General features: G+C 39.7%; 1 protein-coding gene across 2 annotated transcripts in view; it reads right to left on the bottom strand.

Annotated features, from left to right (window-relative positions):
• The window catches only part of THEMIS (thymocyte selection associated), a 74,251-nt gene that overhangs the window by 51,562 nt on the left and 4,189 nt on the right, over window positions 1–18,500 (bottom strand). For both annotated transcript variants that reach the window (XM_015858581.3, XM_085541678.1), the window contains exon 2: window positions 7,481–7,639. In XM_015858581.3, coding sequence (XP_015714067.3) covers window positions 7,481–7,639 — 159 coding nt within the window. The remainder of the gene's footprint in view (window positions 1–7,480; window positions 7,640–18,500) is intronic.

The raw sequence follows: 18,500 nt of genomic DNA, 5'->3' as shown, positions 1-18,500 counted from the left end.
AGCTGAGAAAAACCTGGCCCCATCCACTTGTCTCTCACTCATTACATACTTACAAGGATTGATAAAATCCCTGATCATATCTGTGTCATGATTTCAGCTGCAATAAAGATTGTTTTCTTCATTATGGCCTGTATGGTGCCATGTTTTTGATTTATAATGAGAATAATGATGACAACACACCAATATTTTTAGTTGTTGCTGAGCAGTCCTATACAGAGCAAAGAATGCTTTGGTTTTTCAGCTTTTCATGCTGTCCTGCCAAAGAGGGTGCTGAGGGGACAGAAGGAGCTGAGTGAAGAGAGAAAAAAGCATTTGACCTAGTCTGGCCAAGACATTCCATGTCATATGGCATCTTGTGTAAAAACCATAAAATTGAGGGGAGCTGGTTGGGAGGGGTATCTGCTTCTTAGGGACTAGGTTGGCATCAGTAGGTGGGTGGTGATCAAATACATTGTGCTTCACTTGTTTTATATATTCTTTTATCATTATTATCATTGTTATTATTTTCTTTCCTTTTCTGTCATATTAAACACCCTTTGTCTCAACTCATGAGATTTACACTTTTTTTTTTCCGCTCTTGTACTGCAGAGGAGTGAGTGAAAGGCTGTGAGGGGCTGAGCTGCTGCCAGGTTAAACCACAACAAGCAGATAGTTCAGTTGCTAGAAATGTAACTGTATAGAGATAATATCAGCCACGTGATACAAAGCATAGACAGATGGAATTAGACTGTTCTACTCTACAGCTGCAGAATTTTTATGTCTATGATTGAAAAAGAAAAAAGTTTTTGCTACAGAAAAAAAAAAAAAAAAAAAAAGATTACATATTCTGTTAAATTCTTATTTGTTTCCTCAGGAAACCAGGCCTTTAGAAACAAATGCAGACATGATATGAGAAAAGTGTGTCAGTAATGTGATCGGTGAAACACAGGGTGAATTTTCTCCTTAAACATCAGTAAAACACATCTTCTACATGTAGGGGATTCCAAGAATAAGCATTTTTAAAGAAATAACACCAGTAGCATGTAAAGATGAGAACGAGCAAGAACACTTGGTCTTAGCAACTCTGATAGTCCAGACCATCAGATGGAGTGCTTCACAGTTTGGGTACTGTGGCCATAGCAATGCAATTAAAGTGCGGAAATACTGTACTGTAAGGCAGAAGCTGCATCTGAGCCTCCCTAGCCCCTGGGGACATTATTATTTCATGTTAGTCATGGCCCTTGGAGCTGTCTCATTAGGAGTTCACATCACAAGAAAAATGTGTACATTTCTATATTTGTGTGAGAGTTTTCACAGAGGAAGATGAAGTGGACAGTTTAAAGGACTAAACAGTAGGGTTTAGCTGAGCTATGTGATTAAGCTATCCTCTTCCCAAGATGCAGCAGTGTGAATGCTGCCTCATAGAATCACATTACAGCTTTTATGTTCTAGCTACAGCTATGCTGACAGTGAAGCCAACCTCCCAGGGCAATGCAGCACATTTTCTCTACATCCCTACAAAGCCAAAAAGCAGAAATTCCATGGCCCTGTTACTTTTTTTTTTTTTTTTTCCTCCTCCAGACCATACAAAGGGTATCATGTCCTTTGAGTAAAGGAATTCTCCCATCTTTGCAGTTACGGAATAGGAATGGGATGTATATGATAATAGAATCACAGAAACATAGAATGGCCTGGATTGAAAAGGACCACAGTGATCATCTAGTTTCAATCCTCCTGCTATGTGCAGGATTGCCAACCACCAGACCAGGCTGCCCAGAGCCACATCCAACCTGGTCTTGAATACCTCCAGGGATGGGGCATCCAAAACCTCCTTGGGCAGGATTCATGGAGCATTGCTTGGCACCACTAAAGATACTTCCTCACCAATTCTACATCTTGTGAGTGGTTCCAGTGAAATCTAAAAAGCTTTAAGTGTTCTATTTGCCTACCTCACCATTTAGATGGGAAATTGGGGCAATGCTGGCTATGACTACCTTTCTGTGGTGATCAGAGTGAGAAAAGGGAGAGGATGCCACAGCAGGTGCCCAAATCTCAGCCAGGTGTGATGCTGCAGGACTCAGTTCCTACTAGCTGCTGGGAAGATGCTCATTTACACCATCTCCAGACCCTTCTCAGTTGTGGAACTGCTTAACAAATAGGGTCAAGGGATTTGCTTTGGTTAAAAATTGCTCTTTTTTCCTTCCCACACCTTTTCCATTACTGAACTTCACCCTGAATACATGATCAACACAACTCAGGGGCCTGGAGTAATGCAGGGGATCCTTAGGACCTCAGGATTTCAAGTCTTCAGAAAGGATATATGAAATCATTCCCCAGACAACCTCTTTTTTCCTCCTTGTTTTTTTTTTTTTCCTTTTTTTTTTTTTTTTTTTTTTCATTCTTTTATTCTACTTTTTCCCTACAGAATCTCTGAGATTCTTGGTTCACTGTAACTAAAACTGCTACATTCATCTCATGCACTTCTTGTTAGGTACATTAAGGACACAAAGTTTCTGTCTGCTGAATAGATTTTTACAGGATTTATCACCAGACTGGGTATGTTTGGTTCGAGGTACCCCATGAGATCGCTAGTAGCTGTGGCAACTAACAGCTCTGAGCACTTGTCAGCAGCTGAAAAAGCAACAGCCTGTTTGATTTACTGCAGAAATAAGTCACTAATTCTGCCCATGCTGTCTGTGATGCTGCACATTCACAATTGCCTAAGTGACAGTCAGCTTTTCCTGTGTGAAATCAGTACCTTGATGCACGTACATCCCCTGTGTCCGTCCTCACTGCAGCACTGTGGGAAAGTCTCATGACTTTTTTCCAGGCTCCAGGGAAGCCACATCCATGAATGTAACTGCACAGGTAAAACTGCAGCACACAATATTTTTCTCACTAGCACTTTTTTCAGTGCTTCCAGCAGATGATTTTAACAGTTGTTAACAAGCAAGTTAGCTACTGCAAACGTAATCAGTACTGGAGTTGTCAGTGTAAATCAAGACAAACTGGTTTATCAGCATTTAGAAAATATCACAGTGACAAGGAACCAATCACAGTCCGAAGATGTGGACAAGACAGCATCCCCAGACACTGTTCCTATGTCATACTCCGCAAACACACAATGGGAGGGCATCACCTCCTGGAAATGCTGGGAGAAAAGAAATTAGAATATTCTTCATTAAAAATGTATTCAAACTACGTGTGATGTATCCCAATCATTTCATCCTGTGGGAAAGCGTGTTTATATAAAGTATGTTCCACTTTTGTAGACAACAATAAATTCAGTTCCCTTTTACTGGTAATACAGTGTACCTCTGTGAAGTTTTACAGACTCCCTGTTTCCAGTCTGAAAAAGAGTTCTGAAGAAAAGGAGCATCCATTCTCTTCTCTCTTTTTCTTCTTTGTCCAATAGATTACTGAGGTAATCAGGCTCGCCTACTAGAGCAGCAAATAGTCTTCATGTTAAAAATAACAGAAAGACCTTCTGTCCTAGACTAGAATCATAGAATTCTTATGGTTGGAAGGGACATTTAAAGGTCATCTAGCCCAGTTCCACTACGATGAATAGGGACATGCGCAAATAGATCAGGGTGCTCAGGGCCTGATTCAGCCTTGCATTGAAAGTCTCCAGGGACAGGGCATCAGCCACATCTCTAGGCAACATGTTTCAGTGCCTGAGTACCCTCACTGTAAAAGACATTTTCCTTACATCCAACCTAAATCTGCTCTTTTTAAGCTTGAAACCACTTCCCCTTGTTCTATCACCACAGACCCTACAAAAGTCTGTCCCCTTCTTTCCTGCAGCTCTTCTTTAGATACAGAAAAGCTGTTATCGGGTCACCTAACAGCCTCCTTTTCTTCAGGCTGAACAGATCCAGCTTCTTTAGCCTGTCCTCATAATACAGGTGTTCCACCCTTGGATCATTTTCATGGCTCTTCTCTGGATGTGCTCTAGAGGATGGTCTGTGTCTCTCCTGTACTGAGGACTTCACCTCTGGATGCAGTACTCCAGGTGAGGCCTCACCAGCACAGGATCACCTCCCTCAGTCTGTTGGCCACACTTCTTCAGATGCAGCCCATGATGAGCTGTGAGGGCCCATTGCTGGCTCGTGTCCAGCTTCTCATCCACTATTACTCTCCGGTCTTTTCTGGCAGGGCTGCTCTCAATTCTTTCATTCCTTACCTTGTACTGGTAATGAGGATTGCCTCAACCCTGGTGCAAGATCTTGCATTTGGACTTGTTGAACATCATGAGGTTCACCTGGGCCCACTGTTCTAGCCTGTCTAGGTCCCTCTGGATGGCATTCTTGTCCCTCTTGTATGTCTTGTATGCACCCCACCACTTGGTGTCATCACAGTAGTTTCTGTTCTGCAAAGTAATGCAGAAGAATGAGATCAGCTTAGTTCCTGACTCCTCTGAAGCTGATTTGATTGCCATTCCTCCAGCACCCACACTTCCTCCTCTGTTCCATCTGCTGCAGCATCTTTTTCCCCATTGTGCCTCAAAGCCAAACTCTCTACCATCATCCCTCTCCTCCTGCTGCTTATTTCACACCTGAGGCTGATGGGATTTTCCTGTGTCATTTTCCCAGACTGTGCCACTGATAGTCACAGTGATATTTTCATCAGTTCACCATGGCCCACACTTGGCATCAGCACTGGAGACCCATATATCACTGACCTCCTTGTCATGGAAGCCCAGGGACTGATTTTCTGATTGCTTCTGTTTTGCAGGGCATTCATTCTGCTACTTGGAAGTCTTTCAGACTGACAGCTCTTTAACTCCTACCAAGGTGAGCCTTTCTGTGCCCAGTCCCAGCTCTTCCATGCATGTATGGCCACAGGCAAATCTCCTGCCTCATGGTTAGCAAAGGCTGAGAGCTCAAAGGAATGGTTGTGCTCAGCTACATCTGTCAGGTCCTGTAGGAATGAGCAGCGACAGCTGTCAGAGACATCTTGAGAACAGGGACAGATGAATAATATTTTTGCAGAAAAAGGAATTTAACAGAACAAAATGAAATCATTTGTGCTTGCACACAGTTCAGATGTTGTGTAAATTACCTGTCTCTGCTAACTTGTTAGCAGTGAAAATTGTAGTTCAAAATGCTGTTAGATATATCTATCAAAACGCCTAGAGTAGCAGCAGATTTTTATTTTTTTTTTTGGTCCAATGTATGAACACAGAAAGAACAGCCTGGCCCTCTGAGGCATGAAGAAGAACAAATTAGAATGAGGATACAGTGATATAACACAGGTAGTGAACTTGCAGTTGCAGCAGTTTCACTAACGCAAAGGCCAGATTTGGCCTTTATCAAGAATCTGACTTGCCAGAGCAGAAAAAATAGAATTCTGTAGGTTTCAAACACATTCAGAAAGACAAAGAGGAAGCTTCATTTAGAATCAATGAGCCTAGTTCTTCTCTCACGGAGACATCATCCGCAGAGTTATCTAAATAGATTAATGACTTGCTTACGTCAACATGTGTACAGTGAAAGGGTAGATGGGCCCATCACATGCAAATGATACCTTACAATGGAAGTGGAAAATAACATCAAAAAAGTTTTCTTTTCATCAATGCCAGCAAGAAAGCCCTGCAAGTGCAATGAGAATACAGTGACAGTCTAGAGATTTGTGGATATTTTTACTGAGGAAAATCAACAACAGTATGAAAAATATCACCAGCAATTTGATTCTGTTCTTTGTTGTAGAGATGAGACAAGCCAGCAGTATTGTTAGACTAGACTTGTTCATTTGGAAGGGATCTATGAAGATTATCAAGTCCAACTGTTTCACTGAGAACACTATGTGTATACATAATAAAATGTGTACATTTTGGAGAAAACTAGTCATGCGACTACAAAAAAATGCATGTAAAATTGCAGGTATTTGACTAAATTTAAAAATGTTCTCAACATGGCCACAATATCCAAATGTCAAGCTGCAAAACCGATCACTTGCGTGCAAACAAATCCAGACTCACAAAGTTCAATTACTAGAAATCACAAGTCATTCTGAACTGAAAATCATGAGGTCCAACATTAATAAATGTAGGATTACTTTTAATGCTTAGTTGTGATGGAAGTTTTAGGATTCAGATGTTCAACCCCATCTGTCAATCAAGATACAGACTATAGCCTACTACACATATGTATATTTTAGAGATATTAGAATAAATTTTAATAATAGCAAAGAAGATTGGAATTCAAGAAAAATACTAAGTAACTTGAGAGTTCACAGTACAGAAGTACTTCAATATCTCTAGATAGCCACAAATAATTAAAATGTCTTTGATCACTACTTTTGGGCTCTATCAGTGCTTGAAAATGACATTTCAAAAAAGACTTTTAATAAGTGGTCATACAAATGGTTCTGACTCACCAAATAAGAAAAACATGAAAGCACATTGAGAATCCACTAGGGAAGAGAACATTAAATATTGAACTACTTCAGAGAGAAATCTGTATTTTAGAGATGGAAAATGAAGGCATGGCAGAAGGTATTTTCCTGCGTAATTCATATGAAACATTGCTTTTCTATGTGCTTTTGCATTTTATTTGCTTAGGAAATGTGCCTTGTCTCCCTCTGAAGAAAAAGTACGCTCTAATCCGGGGGCTGGTGTAACCTAAACATTTTAAATGTGCCTCCACACATTTTCACATGCACTGCGATGTATAGAAAAACACCAGTGGCATTACCACCTCAAGAACTCAATCTACTGCTCCTAGGTATACCATTTTTCTGTCAGTTTCTCAACCTGATTTGCCTCCTCCACTCTCCACATGCATAAACTCAGTGTTTCCACCTCTGTATCAGTCACTCCTCTACTTAACACAGCCAGGCCCTAAAAAGCAGATGAAATGTGATGCAGTACTTGGCCACTTCTCCCTAACAAGGCTATATAATCAGAGGATGATATTTTCACTTAAAATATTAAACCAGTATCAGATGCAAAGCATGAAGTCCAAGATAAAACAGGTGGGTATTTTGGGATATCTCTATAGAACAGTCTGGTTTCCTCTGTTCTAGTTTCCAGGCACAAGGCAGCCACTTTGGCCACAGGAATTAAAATAAACGATTAAATTAAAACAAAACATAATAAAATATTTGAACTCTTTTCTACTCAGAATAATCAAGTAATGATACAGCAACATTAATTAAATTATATTCTGCACACATGGCAAGAAAAATAGCTCAAAATTTGACAAAGTCACAAACAACTGAACAGATGCCTTTGTAAGAATTCTTACGCTGAGTGACCTCGAGTAAAGAGATCATTTATGAACATTGTAACATGAATAATTTCTATCCAGACTTGAAAGAAGACTATAGCAATGGAAATTTAAAAATGAGTGGGCTGTGTTTGGTGCCATCTGATAAGATTATACCCTTGACAGCTGAGACGCAAGCTCAAACAAATATCGGTCAAGACAGCAAATCAATAAAATGCAAAAAGGTGATTATAATTCCTCAAAAAACATGCATTCATGAAATACTATACCAGGAAAATTTAGTGGTAATTCCACTTTGGCAGAAAACTGGCTGTCTTCATTATTCTCACAGATACTTGCTATGAGCTTATTAATTTTGAAGCCAATAACTTTAATCACTTCTCCTGTTGACAGGCAGCATTCATTTCCAAACATTTCATAGATGGAACCTGAAAAGAAATACAAAAGAAAAATGTTCAGCTTTTTCTCACTTTTTCAAGTATCTTTATCTCTTTGTATAAAAGCAAAAAATATTGAATTTATATGAAAAATACTTATCCTGGAATAACGAATCTAATCTTTATTTCATTCCTTAGGTTCATAAAAATATTCATCTTGAGACTTCAGTTTCTCTAGGTCAGCCCTGTGTATGCACTGTCCTTCGATGCTGGAAAAGACTTCAAAGAACCCCTGTTTCAAAGTTGTAAAACTGAAATGTAATGAAGCTGAGCACAGGATCACCTGGGTCATCAGAAGCTGCCACATAAAATCAGCAGGTGGTAGAGCTCGGGCAGGCAAGGTGCCTCTCTACAGCACAGGGCACAGAACAACCCATTGAAAACAATGGTTTACAACAGAATACAAATATTACAGACCCTACAAGGTGTCCAGGGAAAGACTGGGAGACAGTGAAGCACAATCTACATTTGATATTTCTACAGCAACAGGAAATCCATAGAAAGTACTAGAAAAACTGGAATCCTGTATACTAACAATGGTAATCGTTGCCACATGGTGAAAAAAAAAAGCTATCATTTCTGACCTGGGGAAAAAAAAAAATCCCTTTTTTTTTTTTTTTTAAATCTGTGATGTTCATAAGTTTGAATGCAGGGACAAAGAATCCAACCAGGTATTTCAGAACGTCCCTGGCACAAACTGGAAGTGCAGCTTGGTCAGCCAAAAGCACTTCCTTTTCCATTCAAGTTGTGTCCATATCTGGTGTTTCAGAAGTGTGTACATGTCAGGGTGGAAAAATAAAGCAAATGAATTAAAAAAGCCAAGTTATGCAGAAGAAGGATTTTTTTTTCCTGATCCCTTCAGGAGATTAGCAGAAGCTTTGAGGCATTGAATTAATTAATTATATATATACAGTGCAGCAAACACATAGTGATTAAGTCTTCTTTGAGTTTCATTTGTAGATAGAATTACTTTGAACACAAAAAGCCCCTTGTCAGAAATGCAGAATTTAATGCTAGCTTCCATTCTTCTGATGCAGTGCAGTTCCTACCATGAACTTATCAAGATGTATCCTGAACTGATGTGGAAGTGCCATGCTTGGAATCCCTCCTGAGTTTCATTTCCCTTGTGGTGGGAAACCTTATTCTCATTTCCACTCTTTATTTTTTGGTGACTGTTGTTCTTTCCTCTGTTACTGACATTGCTATGCTATTTAACATGTTTCTTTTTACTCATTTACATTTTTCCCATTCCAAGAGTGCTTCCAAGGTTAATTTTACCCCTTCTCCAGTTTCATTATTGGCAAAAATCTCAAAGAAACATTTTTCTTTATCTTGTATCTAAGAAGATAGATTTTCATTTCCACAATCATTCTAATAGCTCTTTCTTGCATCTTGTTCAATTTAAAATCTTGTATTTTTCTCCTTTCTTTTTAACATAGGTAGCCAGAATGGTCTCAAGCAGTGAGGGATATTTAAAACCTGACCTCCAGCTACATACAGCAATCAATAATTTAGATGGCCTGTACTGAAATATTGCCATTGCCTGCAGAACTCTCTTCCCCCAGAAAGTAGTAAACTCTGCTCCACAGCTTTCCTTGTAGTTGGAGGAGAAAAATGAAAACAGTAACAATAACAACAACCACAACAAAAGCAAACCATCACAAAACAACCCACTTTTTTAAAAATCAGGTGTCATATAGAAAATACAGCTGTTAGCCCAGTGATTTTTTTAAGGCTTACTCAAGACCAGTTCCAATCACACTGAGTAGGGGATACATTTATCATCTTTGCTGAAGCACTTGCAGGTAACAAGCACTTGGCCACCACCGCACTGGAAGTCCCTTGGAGACTGGTGTGAGCAAAATTCACTCAAGTTTTACCTTAAGTCCAAAGCCTAAGTTTGGGTTTAGGCTAACCAATAGGTTTGTGTCAGATCAGGAGAATGAACAAAAGTAGTGTGGAAGAACTAATTGATTTTACTCTGTCTTGAATACATGTCCATGTAAACCTTTCTGTTTGTTGTGTGCTACTCTCACAGTTAAGATGGACACCAGGGAATCCCCACCTGCTCCGCTGAAAATGACACATATGAGCAAAGGTTTTAACTTTATGCAGAAGGAATCAAATCTAAACAAACAAACAAACAAACAAACAACAACAAAATCCAAACAAACATCTTGTGGCAGTTGCTTTTGGTTGCCTGTTTCCCTTTCCTATTGATCCTACATGGGATGAAGTGGGCTACTGTACTCAGACTCTAAAATTCCCAGAAGGCTGATGACTTTCTGTTGCACACTAGTACAATGGTCAGCACAGAGCTGTTCTGGATTATAGGGCCATACAAGTACTAACCACAGTCAAGAGGAAGAATATTCTATTTATGCATTACTAGTGCAATGACACATCATCAGTAGGGTAAATCTGATGCCAAGCAGAAGATAAAGAGAGCTACTATCCTCTAATGACAAAAGAACAATTTGGTTTTCTTATTGTAAAGATATCATAAAGTTGTTTACTCTCCTTTCAGCCTCTTAGCAATTCAACACTGACTAACCCAGCTTCTTTCACCAGATATTACTATACTTGGAGTAGCCACTGCTCTAATAAACATATAAGGAATTATTATAGTTCTCACTGCTTCAGTTGATTTCTATAGGATATTTTATGACAGTCAGAAAACCATGTATGCAATACTTATTATACATTAAAATGAGAGAGAGAGAGAAAATCGAGCAGCCATAAAGAGGGTAATATCTGTTTTGTGCTGAATCACCTCACTCCTCACATCAGACAGTAGATTTCACAAGTAGCCATGATACTATTAGATAGAAAGAATCCCACAGGACCCAGCATGATAAGCTCTGCATTATAGAAATGTGGAAAGATGAGAAAAGAATTCCAATATTCTCAGCCTTGAATAAATATTTGCAAAAACATACTCAAAATGTGAGCTTGTGACTTCCAGAGGCTTTTTTTATTCAGTGCAGCTTTAGATCTAGCATCTCCAGTTTACCTCACTTGAAAAGAGACCCCTAGAAACCATTTAACGTATTGAAAGTAACTCCACTGACTAATTATGGGCTTCAGGCACATTTACTTTCATCACTGTCAGACAGACTCTGCAAGCGTTTCCCTCAGTCCATCTGAGACCCACCACACACCCAGACACAGGCAACATTGCTCCATAAGAATACAGGCATTGAATGATGAAGGTTCAGTGGCCTAGCTAGCTTGGAGTGATTTCCAAACAACACAGTAGCTAGAGTGAAGCAAATCAAGCACCTGTCCTGAGGTGAAGAATGTAGCAGTAAGGAGGCTAAGCTTCTCCAAAAAAATAAGGTGTAATTGAAAAAGATTTAACCACTGCTTCAGTCTGTATCTGCAGCAGAGTGTGGCCACTGGGAACTGAGGAGGGGATGCGGAGGTGGGCCTTATCTCTGATCTTGGCTGGTTCTGGAGGCACTACTACCTTTGCTACAGATTATACTGCTGAGAGTTTGAGAAGCTCTGACCTCCTTATAGAATACAAAATATAAACAGAACTTTTGAAAAAGAGTGGTAACACTGATCGGTTAGTGGTGAGCAAAAGAGACTGAGGAACCAGTCTGGCAGCACCTGTAAAAAGAGCCTTGTGCTGCCAAACACTCAAAAATAGATGACTGGATGGCTCAAAAATACACTTTTGACAGAGCAATCAAAATTTTCAAAACATGAGAAATGCAATGAACAACCTCCACGAGATAAACAGAAGCCCAGCTCTTTAGACATAGCAGGGTATCTAAAACACTACAAGAAAAGGGCAAAATACACAAGAAAAGAAAATCCACACTTATAAAAGAGACAGAATACCTGAGGCAGACAAGCATATGGAGTTCAAGCTGGAATCTACAAAAAGCATTACATGGAGCTGCAGGCTCAGTTTGAAACATCAAGGGCCAAGATAATGCATTCAGAAAAAGATGGATTATAAACGCCAGACTGCAAACCACCAAGGAATGTGTGCAGAAAGACACACGGTGCTGTCACAGCACCTTAACTCCCACAGTCTTTGATCAGAACAAAAACGTGTAGGGGAAAACAAATGGATTGTTCATCTAAAATCATCAGTTCCAGGAAAAAGTGATATTAAAATTAAAACTTAAAAGAAGTCACAGTTCTAATTAAGAGAGAAAGAGAAAAAAAAAGAGAAAGAAACGAAAGAGCAGGAGAACAAAAGACTGAAGGAGCAAAGCACTGGAAGAATGAAAGAATGAATGAAAGAATGAAAGAAAGAAAAGCAAGGGAGCTGATTATCCTACCATTGAAGAAATAAATGGTTACACAAGTATATAATTAACTGGAAAATATAATACTTTGTAATAAATAATAGAAAGGAAAATGAACTCATTCTCATGTTAAAGAAAAAAAAAAAAGAAAAAAAGAAGGAAAGACATATTTTTGGCACAATCTAGAAGGGAATTAAGCAGTTAGGAAGAATACTTTAAGTCTTCAAGAAAAGAGAAAATCCTAGTGGACAGAAAGTGGAGAGCACCCAAATATTCCAGGTCTTGTGGCTGCAGGACAGCACTCTGCAGCCCAGAAGAGAGGCAAGATAGACTGTTTGTAAACCACCAATTGAGGTACATTACAGCATTTTTATATCAATTAAGGAATCCAGAGAAAAACTTTCAACAGCTTATCAGTAGTGTTATTCATATATATGAGTGGATTGACATCTAGATATGAAGATAAACACGGGGATAGGCATCTGCCTAAATGACCATTTTTGTGGGCATCTTGTAGGAATTTAATTACCTCCTCCTTTACCAGATTCATTTGAAGTAGACCAAAGGCGAAAGAATATGAGGGTGAAAGGCTGGAAGGAGAATAGCTAACAGACCAAGACTATGACTGCAAAAGCCTTATTTTTAACAATACCAATATTAAAAAAATCATTAAAAAATGAAACACTGCCAGCCATACAAGAACCGATTAACTTTTGGGGGTGCAGTTGCATGTACAATATTGATTGTAATTACATATTTGTCTGCAACTAAATTGCTTTAGCCCTGATTTTAGCCCTGCTTGGCTGTTTGCCTGGAATAGTATAATGAAGATTATGTTCAGACAAGAAAAATGTTACCTATGTGATTTGTCATCTAGGCATTTGTAGCAAATATTTTTGCTGATAAAAGGGAAGGAGGGAAACTGCATGGTTTTTAAAAAAGACAAGAAAAATACTTTTTCTTTTAAAAGCCACAATAATTAGTCTTAAAACTCTGTGAAAGTGCCCACAGTGTGACAACATGACCCTGAAAGAGTTCACTTCAGTCTACTGAAATGGACGCCCCCAAAATATAATGAAAATTGAGATTAAAATTAGAGCAGACCTTTCAATATGTTTGCTTGCTGTGAAACACAAAGTCACTGGTTTTTTCCATTTGAGTTGTAAAGAGAGTGTTGAAAATGTAAATCCAGTGAATCTGAGAATTGGATCTATTTGATTTGAGAAAGATGTGTACTATATAATGCAAAATACATTTTAGCAGAACCCAGAATAAAGCTGCTTATTTACAGTGATCAAATAATACCCTGAAGGCCATAATTAAAGGGCTTGTTGCCTTTGAAACCACCTTTTCTAGATTGCAACTTTGTTCAGTAAAGAACACATTTATACCCTTTCATAAGCTCATCTCTAGTTTGACAATCTATATTAGCAACTGCTGTGATCACATCAAAGCAACCATAAAAATTGATTCAATATCTTTCTCCTCCATCTTTCCCAAAATGTTAAGCAGCCACACCAGCATCCTCCCTACCACGAGCCTTTTATTTGAATTATTTCTCATTAAATGTAAACAAAGAGTGTTTTTGTATTAAAAATAAAATGCATGAGGTGGACTCACTCTTCCCTCTTCACATCAGGGCTAGTGACAGCACCACTGAAATAAATACAAGTTACAACAGCACAGTAAATATCTCAGTAATAGTTCCCAGTCTTTCCCAGTAGCTTAGCATCTATTTTGTTGAGTGAACAATTCAGTGACCCCAGTAGGGAGTGTTGCTCAAAATCAGGCCCATGACTAAACACTGATAATATATCACTTTTACTTAACTCCAGTCAGTCACAAAGGTCTAGGCACTGCAGAAAGGAAGACCAGTGAGAGCAATGCAGCCAGACAAAAAATGTGACCAAGAGTGCACAGAGGACCATTCAGCAGGGCTGGAACTCAAGCTCAGGCTGGCTGACTCCCAGTCGGACAGTCTGTCTGCTTCGGTGCTCTATAAAGCATTTCCAAATATCCCCTATTCTTCTTTTAACAAACCTCAAACTTTTCTCCAATATGACCAAATGACTTTGAGGGCCAAACACAAGGCACCTACCCCCCAGCCCCAGGAGCTTGAATCCTTGAAGGAAAAAATTCTCCCTTTTCATCTCTCAGTGGCACCCACTGAAGTCATTGCAGTTGGCAGGCTCAGAGGTCTTTGAAAGAAGATCCAAAGAACCAGGAGTCTGGCTGCTTTGCTAGGAGATGAAAGATCTCCTGACATGTCTTGAAAGAGGAGAACTTTGTCCCAGTGTCCTTCCCCAAATGTTCCTTTCTCCACTATTATGTTGTCATCAGTTGCCCATATGGATGCTGTCTTCCCAGATCAGAGGTGCCTGTGTTTCAGTGACTGGTGACATGATTCTGCTTTCCCGGAAAGGCATAACCCTCTGGTGTAGCCATTCAGCCAGAACTACAATAGCCTGCTTTTGGCTGGGACATAGCTGGGTTGAAATTGTAGTTTTCTTAAGGCTGCTGCAGGCACTTAAAGAGATTATGAAGAGCATAATATATCTGTAATTAGTGTCGATAAAAAAGATATTGTTCTTCATTAGTGTTATGTGGGGGTCAGCCAGTTGTTCAGAGTTCATGCTCTTTAGCAAAAGGGTGGAGGGTTTTGCTTAATAATGTTAATTGTATTAAACTCTGATCAAGCAGCATGGAAAAGTAACTATTTTCTGGCAGTGAGAAGTTACTTATCTTTTTTTTCAGTCAAATATCTCCTGAGAACTGAAGAGGACAATCAGCATGCCAGACTTATCCCACTAAACCCCATAAACTAAATACCTTGTAGGAAAGATACAGAGGCTGAAAATGTTATATGCAATCAACGACATGCCAAGAATGAAGCATGCCTCAGTTTCTCTCTCCAATCTCTGGCTGTGGATACAAACATTATTAAGCACCCATATGGCTTTTATCCACTCCTTCCTCTCTAATCCTGCACTCACTGAAACTGGGGGATCCCAGGGTCCCCATGCCCACACCATGCTCCACTGGCCCAGTGCTTGCAGTGGTCACAAAGCAGCACTGTGTGTAGCAGGACCCCCACCAAATGACAGAATGACTTACTGGGCAATGTAGCAGGTCTTCTCTTTCTAATGTGTGCTAAGCAACAAAAATCTGCGCATTTGGTCAGTCTTGGACACAAATTCTCCAAGGAGCTTGGTAATTAAACTAACATGCAGGTCCCTGCAAAAGGCTCTTTGCTAGTAGAGCATCTTATCTTGATCTCATCTACCTAGACTGCGGAGGGTCTGATTTTTGCCAACACAAAACCATCAAAAAACAAAAGCTGTGAGATTTATCTTTCATCATATAAAGTCAAACTTTAAATGTCAAGTGCTTTAAGCCATTTCAATCATAATGGAATTTTTAAAAAATTACTTCTGTAGTTTCTGATTTATTTCTTTCCTGATGGGTTTATGTGGTTTTTTTCCCCCTCTTTTTCTGATTCTCATCTATCCTGAGGGCTCATGCTCGTGTATATGGCAGCAGAGCTTTTGTGTGTGCAGCATCCACTAAAATGGAAAGAGCAAGTGAAACCACAGTTCCAAATACAACATCTTTGACCTTTTGTTGGTTTTACCCCTGCAAGTTGGATTTACTGTAGTAACAAACACAATGCCAAAAACTGCTTTTGAATTGTGTGAGTTGCTGCTATTTTAACTGTTTGTGAATTATTTAGTCTTATTAATTTGCTTTGCAGCATTAATTTGACTTTAGGTAGCTTATTGAGGCACATGTTTAACAATATACGTGCTTCGATAGACTGGGTTTAAGAAGATTGCATAAATCACGTTGCAGGGTCAGGCCAGAGTGTTGAGCATTACAGATAAAGCCCCAAACTGGCAACTTGTTTAAACACCTTACCCGTTGAGACCACTGCACACTGCCCCTCAGCCCATTACTGTCAGCCCAAGGGAGCTGACTAGAATCGGTGAACCTGAACAAAAGCCACATTCCCTCATGCATAAGTCATGATGGGAAGAAAAGTTACTGAAAGAAAAAAAAATATCCCCCAGCAACCAAGCAACAGCACACAGGCAGAGACTTGTATACTATGGGAAGTGTGTACCAGGACATTTTCTCTCTGCTTGTTTGCTGTAGTCATCCAGCTTTCTTCCCAGAGCCTGTATTTGTGAAAGCTGTGGTGGTATTTTTATATGATGGCAGGTCGGTGCACATTGGAATATGGCTCCTCACACCACAGACCTCCTGTTCCCACTCCTGGAGGCCTCCAACCCACTGCATAAAATCAGCACATGGGGGAAGAGCTGATCCCTGTACTGAAATAAGTCAGGCAATTTGGATATCCTTCCTGTCCCTTGTGCCTTCAACAGAGAGGCCTGGAGCTGAATGTCAAGGAAAAAAAAATTGCACATATGAATCCTCAAAACAGCTTTGCCCTCAGAGACAGCTTCTGAGGGTCAGGTTTTTTGCACTGTATGTGGATGAGTCATCCTACTGAGGGCAGCAGCATGAATAAAATGAGCAATATTTGACCCATAAAAGTCAGGTTTCGTTCTCATATTGCATTCATTGAAAGGCACTTTCCTTCTTGTTCAGAATAAAAGAAGTTTTTGAAGCAATCTGAGCAAGAACAGCAGAGTTTCAGTGGTACATATTAATAGAGAAAATTTACTGATAATCTCTGACTACTGACCACAAAAGAGAATTCAAACAATCTGTTGTTCTTGTTCTACCCAGGGATCACTTTCTTAAATGCTGAATCAAGAGGAAAGAAAATAACTATCTTCAAGGGAAGAAACCCTTCAATTTTAATGGACAGATTCAGTTTCTATCTCTGAAAAAACATGACATAAATCAGCAAGAACAAATACTATACCACAAAGTTCTACAATTTCTTACACAATTCTCCCCTGGGCATTCACTCATATGGGACTTCACCTAGCAAATGCACAGGTCATTTTCACTGATCTTCCATCTCCAAGAAATACAGCCCTAATCATCTTCATCAAAATATTTCCAAACTGTCTAGCTGAGATGATGTGTAAGGACTACTCTTTTAGTCAGTTTGCAGCTTAGGGGTTAACAGGGTATTTGTTGTTAATTGCCGTGCTCTGCTAATGCCTAGCAGAACCCATGGCTCTTCTGCAAGGTTCTCAGAAGCTCACTATGGAAAGAAGCTACTTCTCAGTAACAGAAGCAGAAAGGGTGAAACTGATACTCCCACAGGTGTGGGCATGAGGTCAGCAAAAGAGAACCAAGAGAAACCATGAGTCTGACCATGTTCATGTTCTTCATGGTCTGTGAGAGAGTTTTTAAATGGAGCAGTTCACATTAACCAAAGAAGGAGCACATCCCTTTGAGTTCTGTTCAGCATTGCCCCTTGCAGCTGTCATGGAGCACTGAACAGCCTCATGGGGGGGGGGGGGGGGGGAGGAGGGAGGTGAGAAAACCCACACCTGGCAATATCAGGCATCTCTTGGATATACAAAGGTACTAACCTTGGGTGTGCATGAAGCTGCTGAGATATCTCTTCTCACCACTTTGTCCCTGAAGTACTCTTCAGACCCCAGGAGAAGGAACAGAGCGCAGAACTGCATTTGCAGCCTCCTGCCTTGCTGCACCTCAGGCCTGTGGAGCTAGGGGCTGCTGGCTTAAAGATCTCTTTTCCCCATAGGCAGAACATATAATATAAAACTTTCCCAATGAGTTTCATGGCTCCATCATAAAGAGGAGGTGTTCTGGCACTGCAATCTCTGAAACATGTACTGCTTTGGAACAGTGAAAAGAGATGAGCATCTACCAAGTCTCCCGGTACTGCAAAGAACTCCTGGTATCCTAATCCTATCACTGGTGTGAATATTTAGCTATAGGGGAAGAAAAATAAAAATTACCATGTGGGATTTCTTTTTAGATGGAGCAAAAGCTGGGAAGGTTGTGGGTAGAGAACACAGTTAGTGGTGAAAAACACCAACAGAATAGATGCCTTGAGCAGGCATTTTTCACAATTAAAATCTGACAAACTTTACTATCCTGCCAGTGGTTAACTTAAGCCTGCAGAATATTAAATTAAATTACCCATAAAATAATTATATCAGTATTGAAACAGACATAATTTTTTGCAACAGAAAGATGAAAGCTCATACTGTATGCCATCTGTAAAAATCAGTGGCCATACAGTACTTAGCTCAGTAAGCATCAATATTTACTGAAATGTTCAAAGAAAGACATTCAATCAATCAAATCAGTTTCCAATGGAGTTTCAGTAGTTTAATTTGTTAATAACATATTTTAAGGAGCTATTAAATTGTCATGTACTTCAGACTGCGCTACAGTTGCTTTCTAATCAGTGCTGATTACTAAGATATTTGTATCTGACAAATTTGCTTTCATCTTATAATCAGCCTTCCTACTTCCTCCAGTAGTTTAGCAATTCGATTTCTGCAGCAGTGATATTATGAAAAGAACAGTGAACAGCAGAGTCCTAAACAGCTGCACTGAGTAATATCCCTGGGGCCGGCAGAACCACTCTCTCCCTTCATCGGTGTTTCTGTTTTCAGGGATGACAATAATTT

This window comes from Coturnix japonica, chromosome 3 (assembly GCF_054131305.1).
Source record: "Coturnix japonica strain WE chromosome 3, WE-NBRP24, whole genome shotgun sequence".
NCBI lineage: Eukaryota > Metazoa > Chordata > Aves > Galliformes > Phasianidae > Coturnix > Coturnix japonica.
The sequence above is the reverse complement of the archived record's forward strand: the minus strand, read 5'-3'. Positions and strand labels throughout refer to the sequence as shown.